General features: G+C 38.8%; 1 protein-coding gene across 13 annotated transcripts in view; it reads left to right on the top strand.

Moving 5' to 3' along the window:
• Positions 1-15030, top strand: part of gramd1bb (GRAM domain containing 1Bb) — a 136793-nt gene extending 121763 nt beyond the window's left edge. For 11 of the 13 annotated variants that reach the window (XM_037980843.1, XM_025006794.2, XM_025006795.2 and 8 more), the window contains 15 exons: positions 2139-2242; positions 2353-2448; positions 2793-2873; positions 3016-3131; positions 3880-4048; positions 4194-4383; positions 4481-4624; positions 4730-4848; positions 5399-5541; positions 5693-5796; positions 7222-7522; positions 7729-7740; positions 7838-7945; positions 9129-9249; positions 10715-15030. In XM_037980843.1, the coding sequence (XP_037836771.1) occupies positions 2139-2242; positions 2353-2448; positions 2793-2873; positions 3016-3131; positions 3880-4048; positions 4194-4383; positions 4481-4624; positions 4730-4848; positions 5399-5541; positions 5693-5796; positions 7222-7522; positions 7729-7740; positions 7838-7945; positions 9129-9249; positions 10715-10804 (1898 nt within the window). In that variant the 3' untranslated portion in view covers positions 10805-15030. The remainder of the gene's footprint in view (positions 1-2138; positions 2243-2352; positions 2449-2792; positions 2874-3015; positions 3132-3879; positions 4049-4193; positions 4384-4480; positions 4625-4729; positions 4849-5398; positions 5542-5692; positions 5797-7221; positions 7523-7728; positions 7741-7837; positions 7946-9128; positions 9250-10714) is intronic. The other 2 variants (XM_025006793.2, XM_017420058.3) reach the window with 1 other exon arrangement.
• The last annotated feature ends 2901 nt before the right edge of the window (positions 15031-17931 follow it).

The raw sequence follows: 17931 nt of genomic DNA, 5'->3' as shown, positions 1-17931 counted from the left end.
CGGGGCTCGACGTAACAGCAGCAACTCGAGCACATTACTGCCCCCTATATGTCAGGAGGACAAATAACACCTTTTCTGTTCAAATTGCCAACCCGCCACAGTGGCGTGTGTGTTGATCAAATTCACCTGCCACTTCAAATATTTACCCGCATTTGGTGGGTGGCGGGTGCTAATTTCCACCCCTGCTGACCAGACATGAGTAATCCACACAACCCCACATTTTTAAAGTAATTGTTTTTTAAGGCTTTTTGCAGAGTTTATGTAACTGCAAACTAATTGTAACCTTGCAAAGACACATGTGGTTTCAGTTGAACTTTGTTCCATCTATTTATTTTTTTTAAAGAAAAGGTTTGTCAGGATTATACAAAACTAATGAACTCCGTTTCAAAACTCTTGACTGCATGCAGCCGTCTACGGAGAGACCTGGTGGTCCCTGTAAGCATTCAAGTGAACATAGAAATCTTCATCTGGTTTTATTGTTTAAGAAAAAACATTATTTCTCACAGCCTTAAGTGGCTAAATATGTATAGTTTTATTCTTGGTGTTAAAAGGTTTAAGAGTACACAGGTCCAGCTCAACCCAGAAAAGTACTAGGAGGTTGAGGTTTGGTTATTGAGGCAACAAAATGACTGTGAGCCCAGCATGCTAATCTTTGCTTGCCAAGTAGATTAGACTGTTCACAGCCTGGAGCTGTAGTTGGGGTTGGGGTACTGCTACAAACCTGGAATCTATTAACTATGTTCCTGAAGGAGCAACATGACACTGCAAGATGGAGTGATATCCATTTTGTCTCTAGATCACAAACTCTTCTTGCACTAAAAACAACTTAGCACCAACACTGAAACTACCCCATCATTCACCGTGAGGTCCCATGCTTCAATAATCATATATTTGACGTCAAACATACTCAGAACGAAAATTCTTGAATCTTCTCCGTCTTTAAATCTTTGTTTCCAGTCACTTTTTATGAAGAGTAAATTGTTATTGCTCTATTTTAGCCTCTTTTTTATGCCTTTTGATGGGTTGTAAGAGTGGATTTAGCCTGAAATTCTAACAAGTAAGCCAGCTACCTGGAGCTGCCTACAAACTAAAACAAACATGGCTGCTGGATACATGTCTTTAAACTGAGCTGTCGATTCAGAAAAAGTTTCATTTTGGACACAGACTGAGAGGGTTGTCCCCTACATAAACTGCAGGGCAGGTCATAATCAAACACACAGATTTGATAAAGAGTGAGCGCCATATGAACTTTTTTTTTTCGTCTAAAAAAAACGGTGTTTAAGAATCTGACATGAAATTTATGTTTTTCAAATGACTTCTTCTTGCTGTCTTCAAAACAGCTTTTGTAGTATGATGTAACCTGGCAGGACATGAGAGCAGTATTGTCTGTGGAGCCTGAGCTTTGCAAAGCTGTTACATCATTTATGAATTTAAAAAAATATATTACTATTAGATTTAGGAATTTACTTGAGAGCAAAAAGCAATGGTGGTTTTGAGGAGTCACAGATCTTGTCTGTTGTGGTGTTTTGTAATGCTAAGGTTTGGCTTTATGGTTTTATCTCTTTATCTGTTATTTCTTCATGTCAATAAAACTGATTCACAGCAAAGTTTGAACATTCTTAGCTGTGCTCCTTCTTAAAACAGTCTGCTTAGTTATCACCTACCACCATGAAAGGTGATTATGTATTTGCCTGTGTATCTGTGTGTGATTGTCTGTCTGTTTGTTGGATTTTATTGAAACTCTTACAAAGTAATTATTGTACGTACCTCTACAACTGATTAACTTTTTTAAATGAACCCATTTCAGAATGGCTGCCAAAGTCATTTGACATTAGAAAACACAAAAATGGCTATAATACAATTTTACAGATTTTGAGCTAAAATTTAGTAAGTTAGTAGCTGAAACTAATTCTCAACACCTACTCTGAGAATTAACACATCACAGGAGAAATTTGTTTCTCCTGTGACATCCTGTCACATCACACATCACATCACACCGTTGGCGTGCAAAACAGAGGTCAAAGTGCATTCTTAATGCTACTTTTATGATAATCTTGTTTATCTGTTGTGTAACTTGTAATTGGTGATCTGAGCAGTGAGCGTTTTGTCTGACTTTTGTGTCTTGTTTTCTGTTGCAGACTACTCCTGTGCTCTTCAGCGGGACATCCTCCTACAGGGACGACTCTACCTCTCTGAGAACTGGATCTGTTTTTATAGCAACATCTTCCGCTGGGAAACACTGGTAAGGCCTATGGTTTTCTACACTCCCGTGGATTTTATTAGCAGTATTAGGTTCACATGTGAGTGAGTGCATGTGTGTGTATAACACTGTGCTTTCTTGTGTGCATTCAGCTGACAGTCCGATTAAAGGACATCTGCTCGATGACTAAAGAGAAGACTGCACGCCTCATTCCCAACGCCATCCAGGTCTGCACAGACACAGAAAAGGTAAAAGAATTTTTCATTTGTGGAGACTTCCATGGTTGTAAAAAGCTTTAAAATCTAATCATCTGAACCAAAGAGGCACCAGAAAGGCCTTAAGGCATGAAGGCTGACTCTTGACAATAAGATTAAAAAGTGATTTAGCTTTTTGTCACCAGTAGGGGGGCACATTTCTGTCTCGAATAGATGTTTGACAGATGGTTAGCAGTAAATTAACTACTATTGCAGCTAAAATAAGTCAAAAGGAATCATGAGCCAAGCCCAGATGGGTTAAAACTGTGCTTTTTAAAATAAGAGCATAATGTTCATAAAGAATGCAGTAAGATGTGATTGTCCTATTTTTCTTACAGCACTTCTTTACCTCATTTGGAGCCAGGGACAGGACGTACATGATGATGTTCAGACTGTGGCAGAATGCGCTGCTTGAAAAGGTAACATCTAATTTGAGATCCTCTTTCTTGATAAATATCTATAACAAAATGTTTATTTACTTGCATAAAATAGACTCCTTTCACATTTTACTCTGTACTGAATCTTAAGTCTTCTTCTTGTTTATATTTGTGTTTTTTGCAGCCCCTGTGTCCCAAAGAACTGTGGCACTTTGTCCATCAGTGCTACGGCAACGAGCTCGGTCTAACCAGTGACGACGAGGACTATGTTCCCCCTGATGATGACTTTAACACCATGGGGTAAGTCTGGCTGCACTGAAGCAGAAGTCACTTTTCTTACCACATATAAACACTTTTAATCAATTTCATAATCATCTGAAGTGATGTGCATTCCTTCAAGAAATGCTATTTTTATTTTTATATCGTTTGGGTCTGCAGTGCATTCAGTCTCTGCTGAACAGACTGACAGTCCAAAAAGGTCCTCAATCTGTTTGTGGTTTTAAAACAAAGTAGACGTCTCCGTACTGTACCTATTTGTAAAGTTAAATACTGTTGCTTTTCTCTTATTACCCTCAGACATGTTCAGCAGAATTAGTCTCAAACTTGATTTTATGTTTTCCACTCGAGCATTATCAGTGGTTCTAGATGCATACCTTCTGGGGAAAACGAAGCTCCAACTAGATATGTGGTGGAGCACTGAGTGATGAGCCTTTTATGGGGTTGTTTGTGTAGTCTTAGTATATCTAACCCAACCCATTTAAAATAAACATTTGTAATCAGCCTGGTTGATAAAAAGCCAAGGGAAAAACAGAAACGGGGCCAAAAGTGTTCTGCTGGATCAAATGAAACATGAACTCCCTGATACAGCACATTTATGAGGTTCTCTTGTCTGTAACTTACCACACATTTCATGGTGATTTGGGTTAATACTGAATCTTTAAAAAGTCTGCAATGGCTTCTTGACTTACTGTGGGTATTAGAAAGAGCTCATTTAGAAGGAAAGATTTGGATGTGAAGAAACCGAATCACTGTTTTCTGACTCTCTCAGGTTCAGTGAAGAGATTCCCAATGAAGAGAATGAGATAAACAACGACAACTTGACAAAGAACAGCACAGAGCAAACCAAGCCTGAGGGGGGGAGCCCTCCTCCAATTCATAAGAAGGTTGTCCCAAACAGCACCATCCCGAGCCCCGGCAACCATGACACAGCCATCACAGTAAGTTATGTATGGTGATTCACCAAAGGGCAGATCAACTCAAATACCTCTCCAGCCTCAGAATAACATCAAGAAGTATTCCAAAAAAGATTTCACTTATATTAGAGCATTGTGGCACCTCACTTCCTGTATAATTTCTCCCCAGTTTGAACTCCCAGCAGAGGAATTTGCAGACTGTTTACCAGACGGTGAGCTGCTGACTGTGCCCCTGGTGTTAGAGGAGAAGAACGAGACCAGCGGTCTTGGTGGTCCTGTTCCCTCACCCTCACTGGACTTTAACGACAATGAAGACATCCCAACTGAGCTCAGTGACTCCTCGGAAACCCACGACGAGGGTACCTACACCGACCAGATTGAGATGACATTTATTCCTCCAGTATTAACAGGATGATGTCATGAAACATGAGTACTTTGTGTCTCTCTGGTATGTAGGTGAGGTCCAAGCCTTCCACGAGGATCTGAACGGCAGGCAGCATATCAACGAGGTGTACAAGTTTAGCGTGGACAAACTCTACGACATCCTCTTTACAGAGTCTCAGTTCATGAGTGACTTCATGGAGCAGAGGCGATTCTCAGGTCAGCACTCCCAGCGATTCAGCAAGTGATTCAATTCATTTATATCTGATCTCTTGGGAAACAATTAAATTGTCTTCCGCTGTTTTTTTATACTTTTTTGTGCAGAAATTGTGTACCATCCATGGAAGAAGGAAGAAACGGGAAACCAGACAAGAGTGATCCTGTATACCATCTCTCTGTCCAACCCGCTGGCACCTAAAACAGCCACGGTCACTGAGACGCAGGTAAACTGAGCTCCGTTAAACCATTTCATACTGTTATATTTATTCCCAGATGGACTGTGATGTTCATAGACAATATTGTGATCTGTAGTGAGGGTAGGGAGCAGGTGGAAGAGAGCCTGGAGAGGTGGAAGTATGCTCTGGAGTAAAGGTGAAACAATGTCGGTGGAAGAAATACAGAATACATGTGTGTGAATGAGAAAGATGCTGTGAAGCTGCAAAGAGTAGAGATAACAAAGATGGATGACTTTAAGTACCTGGGGTCAAACAAGCAAAGCAATAAGCAGTATGTCAGGGTTGATTTGTGACAGAAGGAGGGCTGCAAGAGTGAAAGAGAAGGTTTACATGATGGCAGTGAGACCTGCTGTGATTTATGACAATGGTGGCACTAACAAAGAATATAAAGCTGAGCTAAAGGAAGCAGATTTGGAGATTTTGAAGGCAGATGGTCCACTGTGGAGTCCCCCAAAGGGAGCAGCCAAAAGGAGAAGAAACTATTCTATTTCAAGTCTAAATGACTGCAAATTAAACTGCAATTAACCCATTTTTCTAGACTCTGTACAAAGCCAGTCAGGAGAGTGAGTGTTACATCATCGATGCTGAGGTCATCACGCACGACGTGCCCTACCACGACTACTTCTACACTCTGAACCGTTACATGCTCACACGGGTGGCCAAGAACAAGTGTCGGTTACGGTGAGCAGAACGTGGTCCCGTTTTATTTTAGCAGTAATCAGTCATGTCCCGGCTTTAAATCTGCTTTTTATTTCACTCTTTACCTCTTTACATTTAGTATTTTAGATCTGAGTAGGCCACACAGATGCATAAATACATTTCTGTCCCCCAGGGTTTCAACAGAGCTGCGTTACAGGAAACAGCCGTGGGGTTTGGTGAAAGGCTTCATTGAGAAAAACTTCTGGAGTGGGCTTGAAGAGAACTTCCGGCAGCTAGGTAAAATATGTTCTGGTTTGTGTGACTGGAGTTGGTTGAGTTTTTAGCAGTAGTCCCACTTGATGCCACACTTCACATTAAAAAACCATGTCACTCTAACCGGCTGAGATGTGCAGTGGTACAGTACAAGCTAGGTAAGCCTTCGCTAAGGTAAGCGAAGGCAACATAAAACCAGCAGAAAAATGTGGAAACAACAATGACATGCAAATGGGTGAACCTGAAATCCTTGTCTGTGTAACTAAAAATATCTGAATGTGAACGTGGCGACAGCTGCAGCCTAGTTTTAGTCTCTAAACCACCGCAAGTGCTTTCATGTGATTATTATAGGCAAAAAATAAACAGTACGTGATTATAGAGAGGCACTGAGATAAACATCCACTAATATGAGGCACAAAGTCCAGCTGCTGTCATTAAATCACTGCTGTCGATTTAGCTACACATTCAAACATGTGAAGTTAATAGGTGGATCATCTGATTGAAGTTTAGGACTGTTCGCTGGAGTCAGGCGTGCAGATAAACAAGTCCTGAATGAGGCCTTTCAAGTAAATGTTGGCATAAGAGAAAAAGTTACAGAGGCCTTTTCAGAGAAGAGGTCGGCTGATTGAATGGTTGGCTGTTTAATTGGGTCAGTTTTTTATATTTCTAATTCTAGCATTAGCCAGGTTCAGTTATAATAAGTCAGTTTAAAGGTAAGTGCATTTTTGGGCAGCACAGTGTTGTTACAATTGACTACAGTCTTTGTATGACAGGATACCTTTCATGGCAAGGGTGGAGTTTTTAGCAAAAACTCCCGAGCAAGTTGACCAAAATATTATAGTAACTTTACTAATGAAGTATACTTAAAGCCTGTTGGTCCTAACCAGTGTCATTGCCTTAACGATGTCATCATTAGTGGCCTGCTTAGTTTTTTTTTAGGCATCACAGATACTGTATGAGCAGCAGGCTGTATAACACAACAAAATCATTGCTTTTTTCACTTAAAATGAAGAACTGTGGGGGAGTTAAAATCTAGTTGAATGTGTGTGTAAATAATTAGCGTTTATAATTAAGAGCCAAAATTAATCAGACAACAAATCAACCTTATAAATCAACTATCAGCTGCCCTAATTTCTAAATTAGGCATCGGCTAGTGAAGAACTCTAACTGGCTAGGCTCTAATTCAGAGAACAGGACTTTGAATTGGTATCATGGGCTGTTTTTATCTTGTCTGCTAAATTTACTTTTTATTTAAAGTGCCCCTACTGTCTTCAGGATAAATTAAAGAAACATTTCTATCGTAGTGCTAAATGTGATTGTAACAATAAGAAAAGATGACGAAATCATAGTGAAACAATGCAAACACTGTTTCGTGTCCAGTCTCGCCTTTAAAAAAATGCAGATAAAGTGCTACGCAGATGCATGACGTCAAGTCTTCTTCCCCCTCAGAGGTGGAGTTGTCAAAGCTGGAAGAGATCCTAATGGAGGCCCACCAACTGTCTCCGAAGGCCAAGGTGGTGAAGAACTCCACGGTGAGGCGGAAAAAGAGGCCACTCCCCCACATGCGCAGCCAGCATCTGGACGAGGCCCTCAGCCCCGTTACCACGCCGACGGACGAGGAAGTGATTCAGAGGATCAAACAAGTGGTGGGCTCCACGCAGACCAGGCACCAGAGTCCAGAACACCATCACCTGCCAGGAGGCCTGGCTCTGTACAGCGTCTCCAAACTGCTGCTCATCATCAGCTTTGTGTACGCAACACACACACACACACACACTTGTAACACACGTACACGCATGTCGTCCATGTCTCTGAGTCTCTTGTTGCATTTCATCCCCTTTTCCAGTCAATTTCTGTGCTGTTTTTTGGCTTGCATTTAAAAGAAAAAGTTCTAAATATTCTGATTGTTTTTCTGAGTGTAACTTCTCTCTCCTTTTCTTGCATTGCCATCCCTAGGATCTGTCTCAGGTATACATGTTTTGTGATTAGTTAGAGCTGCTAAAATGAAAAGCAAAGGCTATTTTTTTGTTGTTTTTTTTAACTCTGTCCCCTGTCCTTCCTGCAGCCTGGTCCTGCTTGTGTTCCTCAACATGATGCTCTTCTATAAGCTGTGGATGCTGGAGTACTCTGCACAGTCCTTAACAACATGGCAAAGTCTGCGGCTTCAGGAGAGGTACACTGCACATTCTTCTTACTTATTATTTATATTAAAAAAATAACATTTTAAACATGACATAAATAACATTTGAAAAACAGTATTTTGCCTCCCACCTTCCATGTGAGATGCAATGTGTATGAATTGTAAATTACTCAGACATCAGGTTATGGGTGTTGTTTTATTTTATTTAAATAGTTGTTTGTTTTTTTGTTGGGGGTTTTTTTGGTCATGTATTGATGCATCCTTTTTTAATGAAGATATTTAACAATTTATTTTATTGAGTTAGTTGTTATTGTTAATAAAGTTGATTTATTAAGTGTTTTATCTGACATGAAAAGGTAATCATTGGTCAGGCAAAAATGCAACCCTATTTTTAGGAAGAGATTTTATGTTTCATATTATTATGTTTACAGTTATTGTTGTATATTTGTTTTATGAAACTTTGTGTTTTTGTTGCCAGTTTTGTCCAGGGCACTCTTGTAAATGAGAGTTTTAATCTCAATGAGCTTTTGTCCTGGTAAAATGAATAATAATAATAATAATAATAATAATAATAATAATAATAATAATAATAATAATAATAATAATAATAATAATAACAACAACAACAACAACAACAACAACAACAACAACTCTCAGCCACTCGCCCACAGACTTTAGCTCCGTATCTGTAAATTTCATCAGTTGTAGCTGTACGTCCAGTGATTACTTTCTGGGACATTCATTAAAATCTGCTTGGTGGTTCATTAGCTGTTTTCTAACAGACAGACAAAACAAACACACAGACACTGGCAATTACATGATCATCCACCTTTCAAGGCAATGGGCATTATAATGCAAATCAACACTTTCTGGGGCATACAGAGAGACAAAACTTAATTAGAGACTGAACAGAGTTCTGTTGTTTTGGTTGTTTTGTTTTTTTTTACCAAAACCTGTTTCACTGTTGCCCTCACACCCACTCTCAGACATACAGACTAAACTATATCCATATGGCTGTTCATGTGACAGGAAAACACTGTTTCTAAAATTACCCCTGAATAGCTCTGGGGCTTACTGAAACAATTTACTGAAATGTTTATTGGCAGTCCCTCTAAATGGAAATCATGCTTCAATGGGTTCACCCTGATGTTGCCTGTCTGTCTGTGTGTGTGTGTCTGGGTTTGTGTGTGCGTATGTGTGTGTGTGTGTTTGCCAGTAAACTGCCTCAGACGCAGATGGAGTGGGCCCAGCTCCTGGAGGCGCAGCAGCGTTACCATGACGCCGAACTGCAGAAGTGGAGAAAAATTATTAAGTCGTCGGTGGTGCTGCTGGACCAGGTACTCAGACACAAAGAGAGGGTTTCATGGGCTGAAACCTTGAGAATTTTCCTGCGCTTAACGCTGATGTAACTCGATACTCGGCTTGGCATTACTGGAGCTGACAAGTTAAACAGCCCCCTTCATCAAACACAAGTGTGCATGAACTTGACTCTGGTGAAGGAATGATAGACAGAAGACCTGTTATGTCTGTCCTGCAACTTATTTTTCAGCCAAAACTTTTTAATGTTCACAGTTACTGCTGCACAAATGATGCTCACTATAAAAGTTACAATTAAAACAGGATAGCTAGGATGTTTTCAAAGGCACTCATTTCACAACCCTTGTACAACATAGATTTAAAGATAAATCTGTGTTTAAAAGTCTAGTCCCTCCTAGCTCCAATAAACTAAATATTTATTGTCATAATATTCAGTTTAAACACATTTTTTTGCATGTTTTCCTTTGGATTTCTCCCTGCAGATCATTTCAAATAAAATAAACAACACAACCTAAATTAACATTTGTCACTTCACATGTACAACCTTTTGCCTAAAAAGTTCAATGAATCTGCATACAAAATACCCTCTCACAATTGAAAGGAACAGTTCCATTTTTTCTAAGTGATGTTTTGTGGAGTTGTTGTCAATAGTCAGTGTGTTACCTGCAGTAGATATCCCTCAGGGCATTATCAATTTGAAATATCAGACAGGAAATCTCCAGCGGGAGCCGGGTCAAGACTAAAGTGGATTGCTGCCATCTTAAAACAACTCGTCTCAAATATTTCATGGTGGGTTACTCAAATGTTTTTTCATAAACCTTTACACCCACATCACTTTTCTATTTTTCGTGTTATTTATTTACATTAAAGTCTATATTTTATGTTAGAAAACAAAACATGTTAAATGTAACCAGGAAAAGTAAATATAGTAAGTAATATGGAGTAAAAATCTAAATTTTCATAGAAATTTCAGGGAATACAATTTCATTGACTTTTGTTAATTTTCCATCAAATACTTAATTTGCTCAGTTACACATAATATGTTTAGTGTTTTTTTAATGGCCATTAATACTAATGGACCACAGCTGACACTGTCTTTTGAGTAAATCATCATCGGCATCTATGTAAATAACAGTCTAATGACTCAGTTTTGCATTGTTTTGAGGTGGCAGAAGTCTGCTTTGGAGCTGGTTTCCACTTGGACTATTTGTTAACTTGAGTTAGCTTGACGCCCCTGGGGATAGACCTTCAATTCAAAAAGTCCAAACTCTTCCTTTAACAATGTCTACACTGAGTCATAAAAACATTGTGCCAAAAGAAACAATGGTTCTTTAAATAGAAAGTCTTTTCTTTTGATCACATCTAATAAAATGTGGTAAGGTTTTTTTACTACTGGGAAATGTCAGGAAAAAGTTTGTAAGTTGGAATTGTTTTTTGCCATAAAAACAAAACCACTTGTTTTTTTTTCCTGTTTTATCGCTTTAGATGAAAGACTCGTTGTTGAACCTCCAGCGAGGCATTAGTTTGCGAGACTACGGCTCCGAGACTGAGGAGAAGCGAAGTCGCTATCACTGACACACCACCACCAGGCCACGAGGGCGTGCCGTGCAATATAGGACCGGTTCTGTTTGTGAAGCAGTGTGCAGGCAGCGGCAACACAGAGAGAACACAGGAGGAGACCAATGGTGAGCGGGTCCAAAGACACAAAGAGAGGAACTGTAGTAGTTTCCAGCGCACAGAAGTTAAAATGTCCCACATGAGAGATTAGTGGACACACACAGGAGCTGAGGTAGCCCCAACATCACCGAGGCGTTGTGGGGAGACTTGCTCGTTCTCTAAACCCGTGGGATAAATGTTTCCTTCTACTGTCTTTATTTCCAAGTGCATCCTACTGTAAGCCATGTCAACAGGAGAGTGGCACAGATTAACGAAGGAACAACTGCATGCATGTAGACAACCTAGCTCTCCTCAGTCAGTCATTGTTCACGTGGTCCAGTTCCAGTCTATGTATGTCAATAAACACAAAAAAAAAACAACAAAGAACAGAAGAAGAGAGGTCAAGACAAAGGAAAAAGGGGTCTTTTTAAGTTTTAATGACTTTTTACTCTCCTGACTGTTCCAAACCAATCGTCCCCTCGAGGTCCTTGCTGCAGCGTCCCTTTAACAAGCCTCCAGGCAATCAGAGGAAAGCTTGGTTAAAGAAAACAAGGAGATCCACTCATCAGTCCTTGTTTAAACCTGGCCTGCACGGTTCCTGTCAGGGCTGGTTCCCTGTCGGACCACTGCGCTGGAAAAATTTAAGACAGATAAACACCAAGGCCATCTTTTTACCCTCAAACTCAATGGTCACTCCCACAGTGTTACCTACCTGACGTTGCATTATTTCCCATCTTTTATGATGAAGTGGAATGTATTTGTTTGGAAATCAAAAGGCCATAATTTAATCACGACCACTTAACGTTTGAAACGGGGACTCTGCAGCCAGACCAGGAGGGAGACCTGTATTCTTATATGTTTTATTACTAAACTGTGATTAAATCTCTTTAAAAGATGTTTTAAATTGGAAAGAATTCTATGAATATATTTGAAATATATGGAAATATTTCATTATTTAAAATATATATTTCAAAATATATAAACATTGCTTATATTTATTGTTAATTTATGTACATACGGAAATTATCAGAGCTCTAGACCAGTTAAAGAATTTCTAATGAAAAGTGTTTAATTCTAAGAAAATGCATGCCAGATATGTCTGTGACATGTCAAGTGTGCAGCTATATGATTTTGCATTTGCGCGATTATATTCGCGCATGTGTGTGTGTGAATGTGTGTGTGTGCGCGTGCGTGTGTGCTGGAAAGTGTGACATTTTTACCATTCCACACTTGTATGTGTCGTATTTTCTCCTCTTCTGGCTCCTGCAGCCAGACTGCCTTTTTTTATGTTGAATGCTCATGCGTTTGGATGCTGCCTTGCATATTACTCCCACCGGGGTCCAGTTTACACTTGAAGAGTTTTGTTCCAAATTGATGTATCCAGTATCAGGAAAACAAATACTAAGCCACAACTGCTTTTACAAGTGACAACACAAAAGGGATAGTTTAGAGTCTTTTAAATTGGGGTTTTGATCAGTGGGTAAAAACCATTAATATCTTATCTGTTGTACTTAACGCTTTAAACGACCTCAGTTTGAAGAAATACTTTGATTCTGAATAGATTGATGAGCTACCAGCTAGGATGTAGTTTGCTAACATTTTACATCTTGTCTATCTTAAAAAGAAATCCTTCAAACACTGTTTTATAAACCTTTACATTGCCATCAGTCGCACATAAGAATATTGGTTATTCCATTAGAAATATTATAAATGGTGCTGCCACTATTTGTTTGCCAATAATCTGAGAATTCTCAATCAGTAATTACCTAATGTAAAATTGACAGCAATAAAAAGATTTATGAAATCTTGTTATTAGGAATTTCTCTGAAATTTTTTAGACTAGTGTTGTTTTAGGATGGCAGCAATCCACTTTAGGTTTAATCACGCTCTTAACTATGTGTGAGCTTGTCAGTCCGATCAGAACTGAATTCTGGTTCTTCAACCTGAGGTTGTTTAAAGAGCCATCTACAACAGGTAAGATATGAATGGTTCATAATCATTGCATTGAACACAACTTGAAAATGTCTGAAGAACTGTTTTAAATTAATGTCATTTCTTGGCACAAGTACACTAGAGTAAATGCTCAGGATGACGGCAGATGGTGAAAACTGCTAATATTAAATAATGAACTTGATGCTTTTTATCTTCTAAATGGATATGGAACATTTTGGAGAAGAACCCTTCATTGAACCTCTGAGTTACCGATCTGGTTGTGTTGCTGCTTCAGCAGCGTGACCTCTGTGCTGAAAAGGGACCTTTTGACATTTTGCGAAACACCTTCATTTGCATTCTTGCTTCACACTGAGAATTTTAACCATTTTCATCTGTGAATAACTAAATAAACATAAGGGGAACAAGTGTCCAAACAGTTTATTTGAAATTCATCTCCAGTTATCATCAAATTCAAGAAAAACTGATGAGGAAAAAAATGAATAATTTCTCAAAATGTCAAACTATCCCTTTTAAAACAGATTATACTTTCCGCATTTCTTCATTTCAGATGTCTGTTTTGGGTGCAAAAGCATGAAAATCAACTTTTACACAACTAAATTGAACCAAAACAAAGAAGCAGAAATGTACTGTCACAGATTATTGTTGTTTTAAATAAAGTATTTATCATGTATGTCATGTACTATATATAAATATACTGAAAAAGGTGCGTTATAGAGCATCTTTTAGCAGTTTGTGAACAGAGACCCCTTACAGCACTTCCAAAATGAAAAAAAGAAACTTCTTCCTCTTTAAAAAAGAAAACAGTGAAGCACTTTAAAGTAAGTTCAGGGAGCGACTCAAAGGAAAAAAAAGGTTTAGTTTGGAAGGGAATGTAGAGGAAATACCAGACTAGGGATTTATGACTTCCAAACTAGTTAGATTTTTTTAACTGAGATCTTTCTAAACATTTATCCAAAATAAACATCAGATCTCAGCAGGACTGACCGACACACTTCCATGTTCATTTTTAGGGCAGGAAAAGGTGATTTGTATGAGGGAAATGTGTTTTTACTGTGTGCCTGCAGAGTGTGTTAATGATTAATATGGTGAAATGAGTAGAAAAGCTTCAGGATTGGATCGCTGCTGTGCGTGTGTGTGTGCGCTTTATTACATTTAAAGAGGGCACAGAGGAATAATACCACAGAAACCTAGAGGTCTGAATGTTAAATGACATGTTTAGCAGGCGTCACTTTTCCAATCCTGATTCCTTTGACAGATTATAGTGGAGTTGTGCTTCGTGTATATGACGGTGCAGGAAGGTCATATGTGTGAAAATAAGACTGAAATGCTTAAAAAGTGTTTTTTTTTTTGTTTTTCAGATGATGCTTTTTTTGGATTATTAAAATTAGAAACATTCTCAATGGTTCGAGTGATGATGAACGCTTGATTAAGGTGGCGAAACTTTATTATTTTCACAGTCGAGATTTGATCCAAAAATGTTCACAATTATGCAAACGAGTTTTGACGTCCCATGTTTGTCATTGTTCTAATGTAGGCTGCAATCTGTCCTTGTTTTTTTTTTCTTTTTCTTCTTCATTTTGTTGGTTTTCTGGCCTAATCTCACACAGCTAACCTGTGTCAGATAAATGATTGTATGGTTGCTCTTGCTGCTGTGTGAACTCGGTGACCTGAAGGTTTTGGATTTTGTGACTGTCGTGCTTCGTTGACCGTTGGCGCTTGCCTTCCTGTCACAGAGCTGGTGAGACTGCGGTCCCAACCATGCAACTCAGTGTTATAACAGCCTTTGTACGACACATCAGGAATCACTCACAAACTCCTGAAAACCCCCCGCTGATCAAACTCAAATGCTCTTCTTCAAGTGTGTCTTCAGAAAACATGTACTGCTGTTTTTCTTTTAAGGAAAAAAAAATCTACTGTATGTTGTTTCTTTCTTTCTTCTTCTTTTTTTTAAGAAAATGTTTTCATCTCTAGACTTTTAGTGAAATTTATACACAAGAGGAATATACTGTAAGTATATGTTGTGTATATCTGCAGTGTGCACACAAACACGCTGACAAAAGAATCCAGCCTGCGCTGCGCGCGGGTTTTTGACTTGACTTTGCCTCACAGAAACTGAAGAGAGATGTGGCTTTCAGGTTCATGTGAAAGTAGAGACTGGAAGTATGAATAAAGAAAAAAAATATCCAAACAAAGAATCTTGTTGTGTTGGTGTGATTTCTGCTTTGTGTCTTAGCCAGAAGAACTAATGTTAAAGGGACAGTGTGGTCACTTTTGAAGTGATGTTTTCTCAAATAATCATCAATAGTACCTTTTTTTAAAAAAAAATACAATATGCTAGTATGAAAGAATGCTTCAGTTGCTAATATTAAACCTCTACACTATTGCATAACACCGTTGTTCTGTACATTTGTGCAGTAACATGGATGTTGTTCAGTGCAGAAAATCATCAAACTAAACAAATGTGAGGCAAAAATGTAAAGATTTAACCTGATGTAACATTCATTTACACCAGTATGTTCTTTATGAGAGAGAGTTGTTTAATGAACCTGAAAAATTGTATCAAATTGGCCCTCATTTAGCGAGCCATTAGCCTAGTCGTACCAATGTTTTTTTATGCCCTTTAACCACTCTGAAGCCCTCCTTCGATCCATCTCCCGCTCCATCACACCATCACTCGTGACCAAGACTCCCAGATACCTGAAGAAGTTAGAAAAAAACGGAAAATATTAAATTTAAAAAAAGAGAAAAGATTAAATTTTTAAAAAGCAGTGAACTCTTTCATTGTGTATTTACTTCTTAGTAATTTATTGTGTTTTATGACAGTACATCAAATTAGAAAAAAAGTAAAATTCTAAATATAGCTATCAATATTCTACTTTGAAATAAAAGATTGCAGAAAGTAAAAATAAAGTAAATTTTAGCAGTTCCTCCAATGCACATGAGCTCCAGTGGACAATGGAGATCTTTTCTTGGCTGCAAGAGTGTAATCGGTTCCATTTGGATGTTATTTGTTGCTCTTTCCACATCAAAAGCAGGGATCACTGAAAATTTAAAACTTATTTTTATCATGGCTAACTGCCATGATAAGTCTGCCTTAAACATGCTCAACTTTTGAACAAAACAGGAAGCGACACAGACTCGATCTGTCACAGACTGACAGCAGAGTTCTACATTTAAACATCATCTTGTGGGCCGGAAAAAAAGTCGTAACAAGGACCATATCTGGCCTGAGGCCGTTTAGTTTGACACGTGTGCTGCACGTATTTAACAGAAAATCGCTTCAGTTCAAGATTTTACTGTGTATGACCTAAAGAGCTTTTCCTTTTTTTAAAAAAAGGAACTCAAAGGATTGCATGATGAACAAAAATAAAATATTCATGTTTTACTGCACTTTATAAAATAATTCTAATCAATAATTCATGTCGTGTACTGAAAGCATTGTTATTTTAGGAGCTGTAGAAACTTTTCCTAACCTTGTGCAGTCAGAACATTGTGCCTGCAGAAGACAACTCCCAGTTGTCCCATTTTTATTGCCGTTTCATAAAATTACTTATTAATTACCACTCTGTCGAAGACAGTGATTATTTTTTTTCATGGCTACAAAATGAAGCCATGAAGCAAGTGAAACATGCATGTACAAAAAAAAATTTAGCTATTTCAGTGTGGTTGGGGCGGCAGTGTCTCCAGGCCATGATGTTTAGTGTGCTCTGGAATGGCTCGCAGCCGAGTGTGAAGAGGTCAGAATGAGAATCAGCTCCTTTACAGTCTGAGGCCGTGGTTCTCAACAGGAACAGGGTGGAATGCTCCCTCTTAGCTGGGGATGAGTCTCTGCGTCAAGCTTGGTGTCTTGGAGTCTTGTTCGTGAGACAGAGACAGATGGATCAGGGCTTCGTCTGCAGTGACGGGAGCGTTACTCGGGCCTGTCATGGTAAAGAAAGAGCTCAGCCCAAAAGGCAAAGCTGATCCGTCTACACTTTTTTTTCCTCCATCTTTGGTCATGAAATATGGATCATGATGAAAGAACAGAATCCAACATACAAGCGGCTGAAATGAGCTTCCTCTGTCGGGTGGTCAGGCTCGTTTGGAGCAGAGCTGCTGCTTCTCCGCATTGAAAGGATTCGGCCGAGGTGGTTTGGGCATCTGATTGGGATGCTTCTGGAAATTTTCAGGGTACATCTCACTGGGAGGAGACACTGTGGGAAATCAATAACTCCACAGCGACACCACTCCTTCACCTGCTGCCTCCACAACACAACCATGAAAATATAACTGAACATGGAATAATATTTTAAGCATATTTACAGTCATTTTTTTTTATCTTTGGCTTTTTGGATCATTTTACCTGAAGTAAGGACCCTGTTAGGTAATTATTCTCACTTGAACACCAAATGAATTTGACCACATGTTTGCTTTTCGTATCACTGAGAAGCACAGAACAAAGCTGAGCTCAGATTACAGTCACGTTTAAGACGGTTTGGAGTTTGGAAATGAGCGGATAACTGCGCACACAGGTATACATGTTCATTTCATGTTGATTTCAACTACCAACTGGTTCCTCTTGGGCATAACAACTTGGAGCATTTATTTTATCTGAATACCTCTAGTTAAGGGTGCCAATTACTGAGCATGAAGGCAACTTTTTTACTCTGTTCACAAGTTCTATTTGTTTTCACACATAGCAGCTTTAAAAAAAAACTGCAAATTATACACTAAAACATTCAGCTCAATCTGGAAAAGTGTGCTAGCACTTTTGATAGCTGTCGATTATACAGTCTGGTCAACAAAATATTCCCCAGAAACAAAAGGATTTTGACAAAATGGGTGAGAAAAGCCAGCCCTGTTGGAAGCTCTTATATTGCTTATTGTTGTTTCCGTTTTCTTTCACCCAATGCGTCTCTCACTGCTATATTACTTAAAGTTTTTCTCTCAAATCCCTTCAGAGTGCAGAGACAGCACACCGTTCAGTTTTATTTTAGTTCATAATGTGCTTTTCAGAAGTGAAGGGTCATATCTCCGACATAAAACACTGTAAAAACATAAAGTCCCATTTGCAGCTTTCTGAGTTTTCTGTTGCTTACAACCCAAGAGTTTTT

The sequence above is a fragment of the Kryptolebias marmoratus genome, linkage group LG2 (genome assembly GCF_001649575.2).
Source record: "Kryptolebias marmoratus isolate JLee-2015 linkage group LG2, ASM164957v2, whole genome shotgun sequence".
Lineage (NCBI taxonomy): Eukaryota > Metazoa > Chordata > Actinopteri > Cyprinodontiformes > Rivulidae > Kryptolebias > Kryptolebias marmoratus.
Note: the sequence above shows the minus strand (reverse complement) of the source record. Positions and strands in the feature narration are given on the sequence as shown.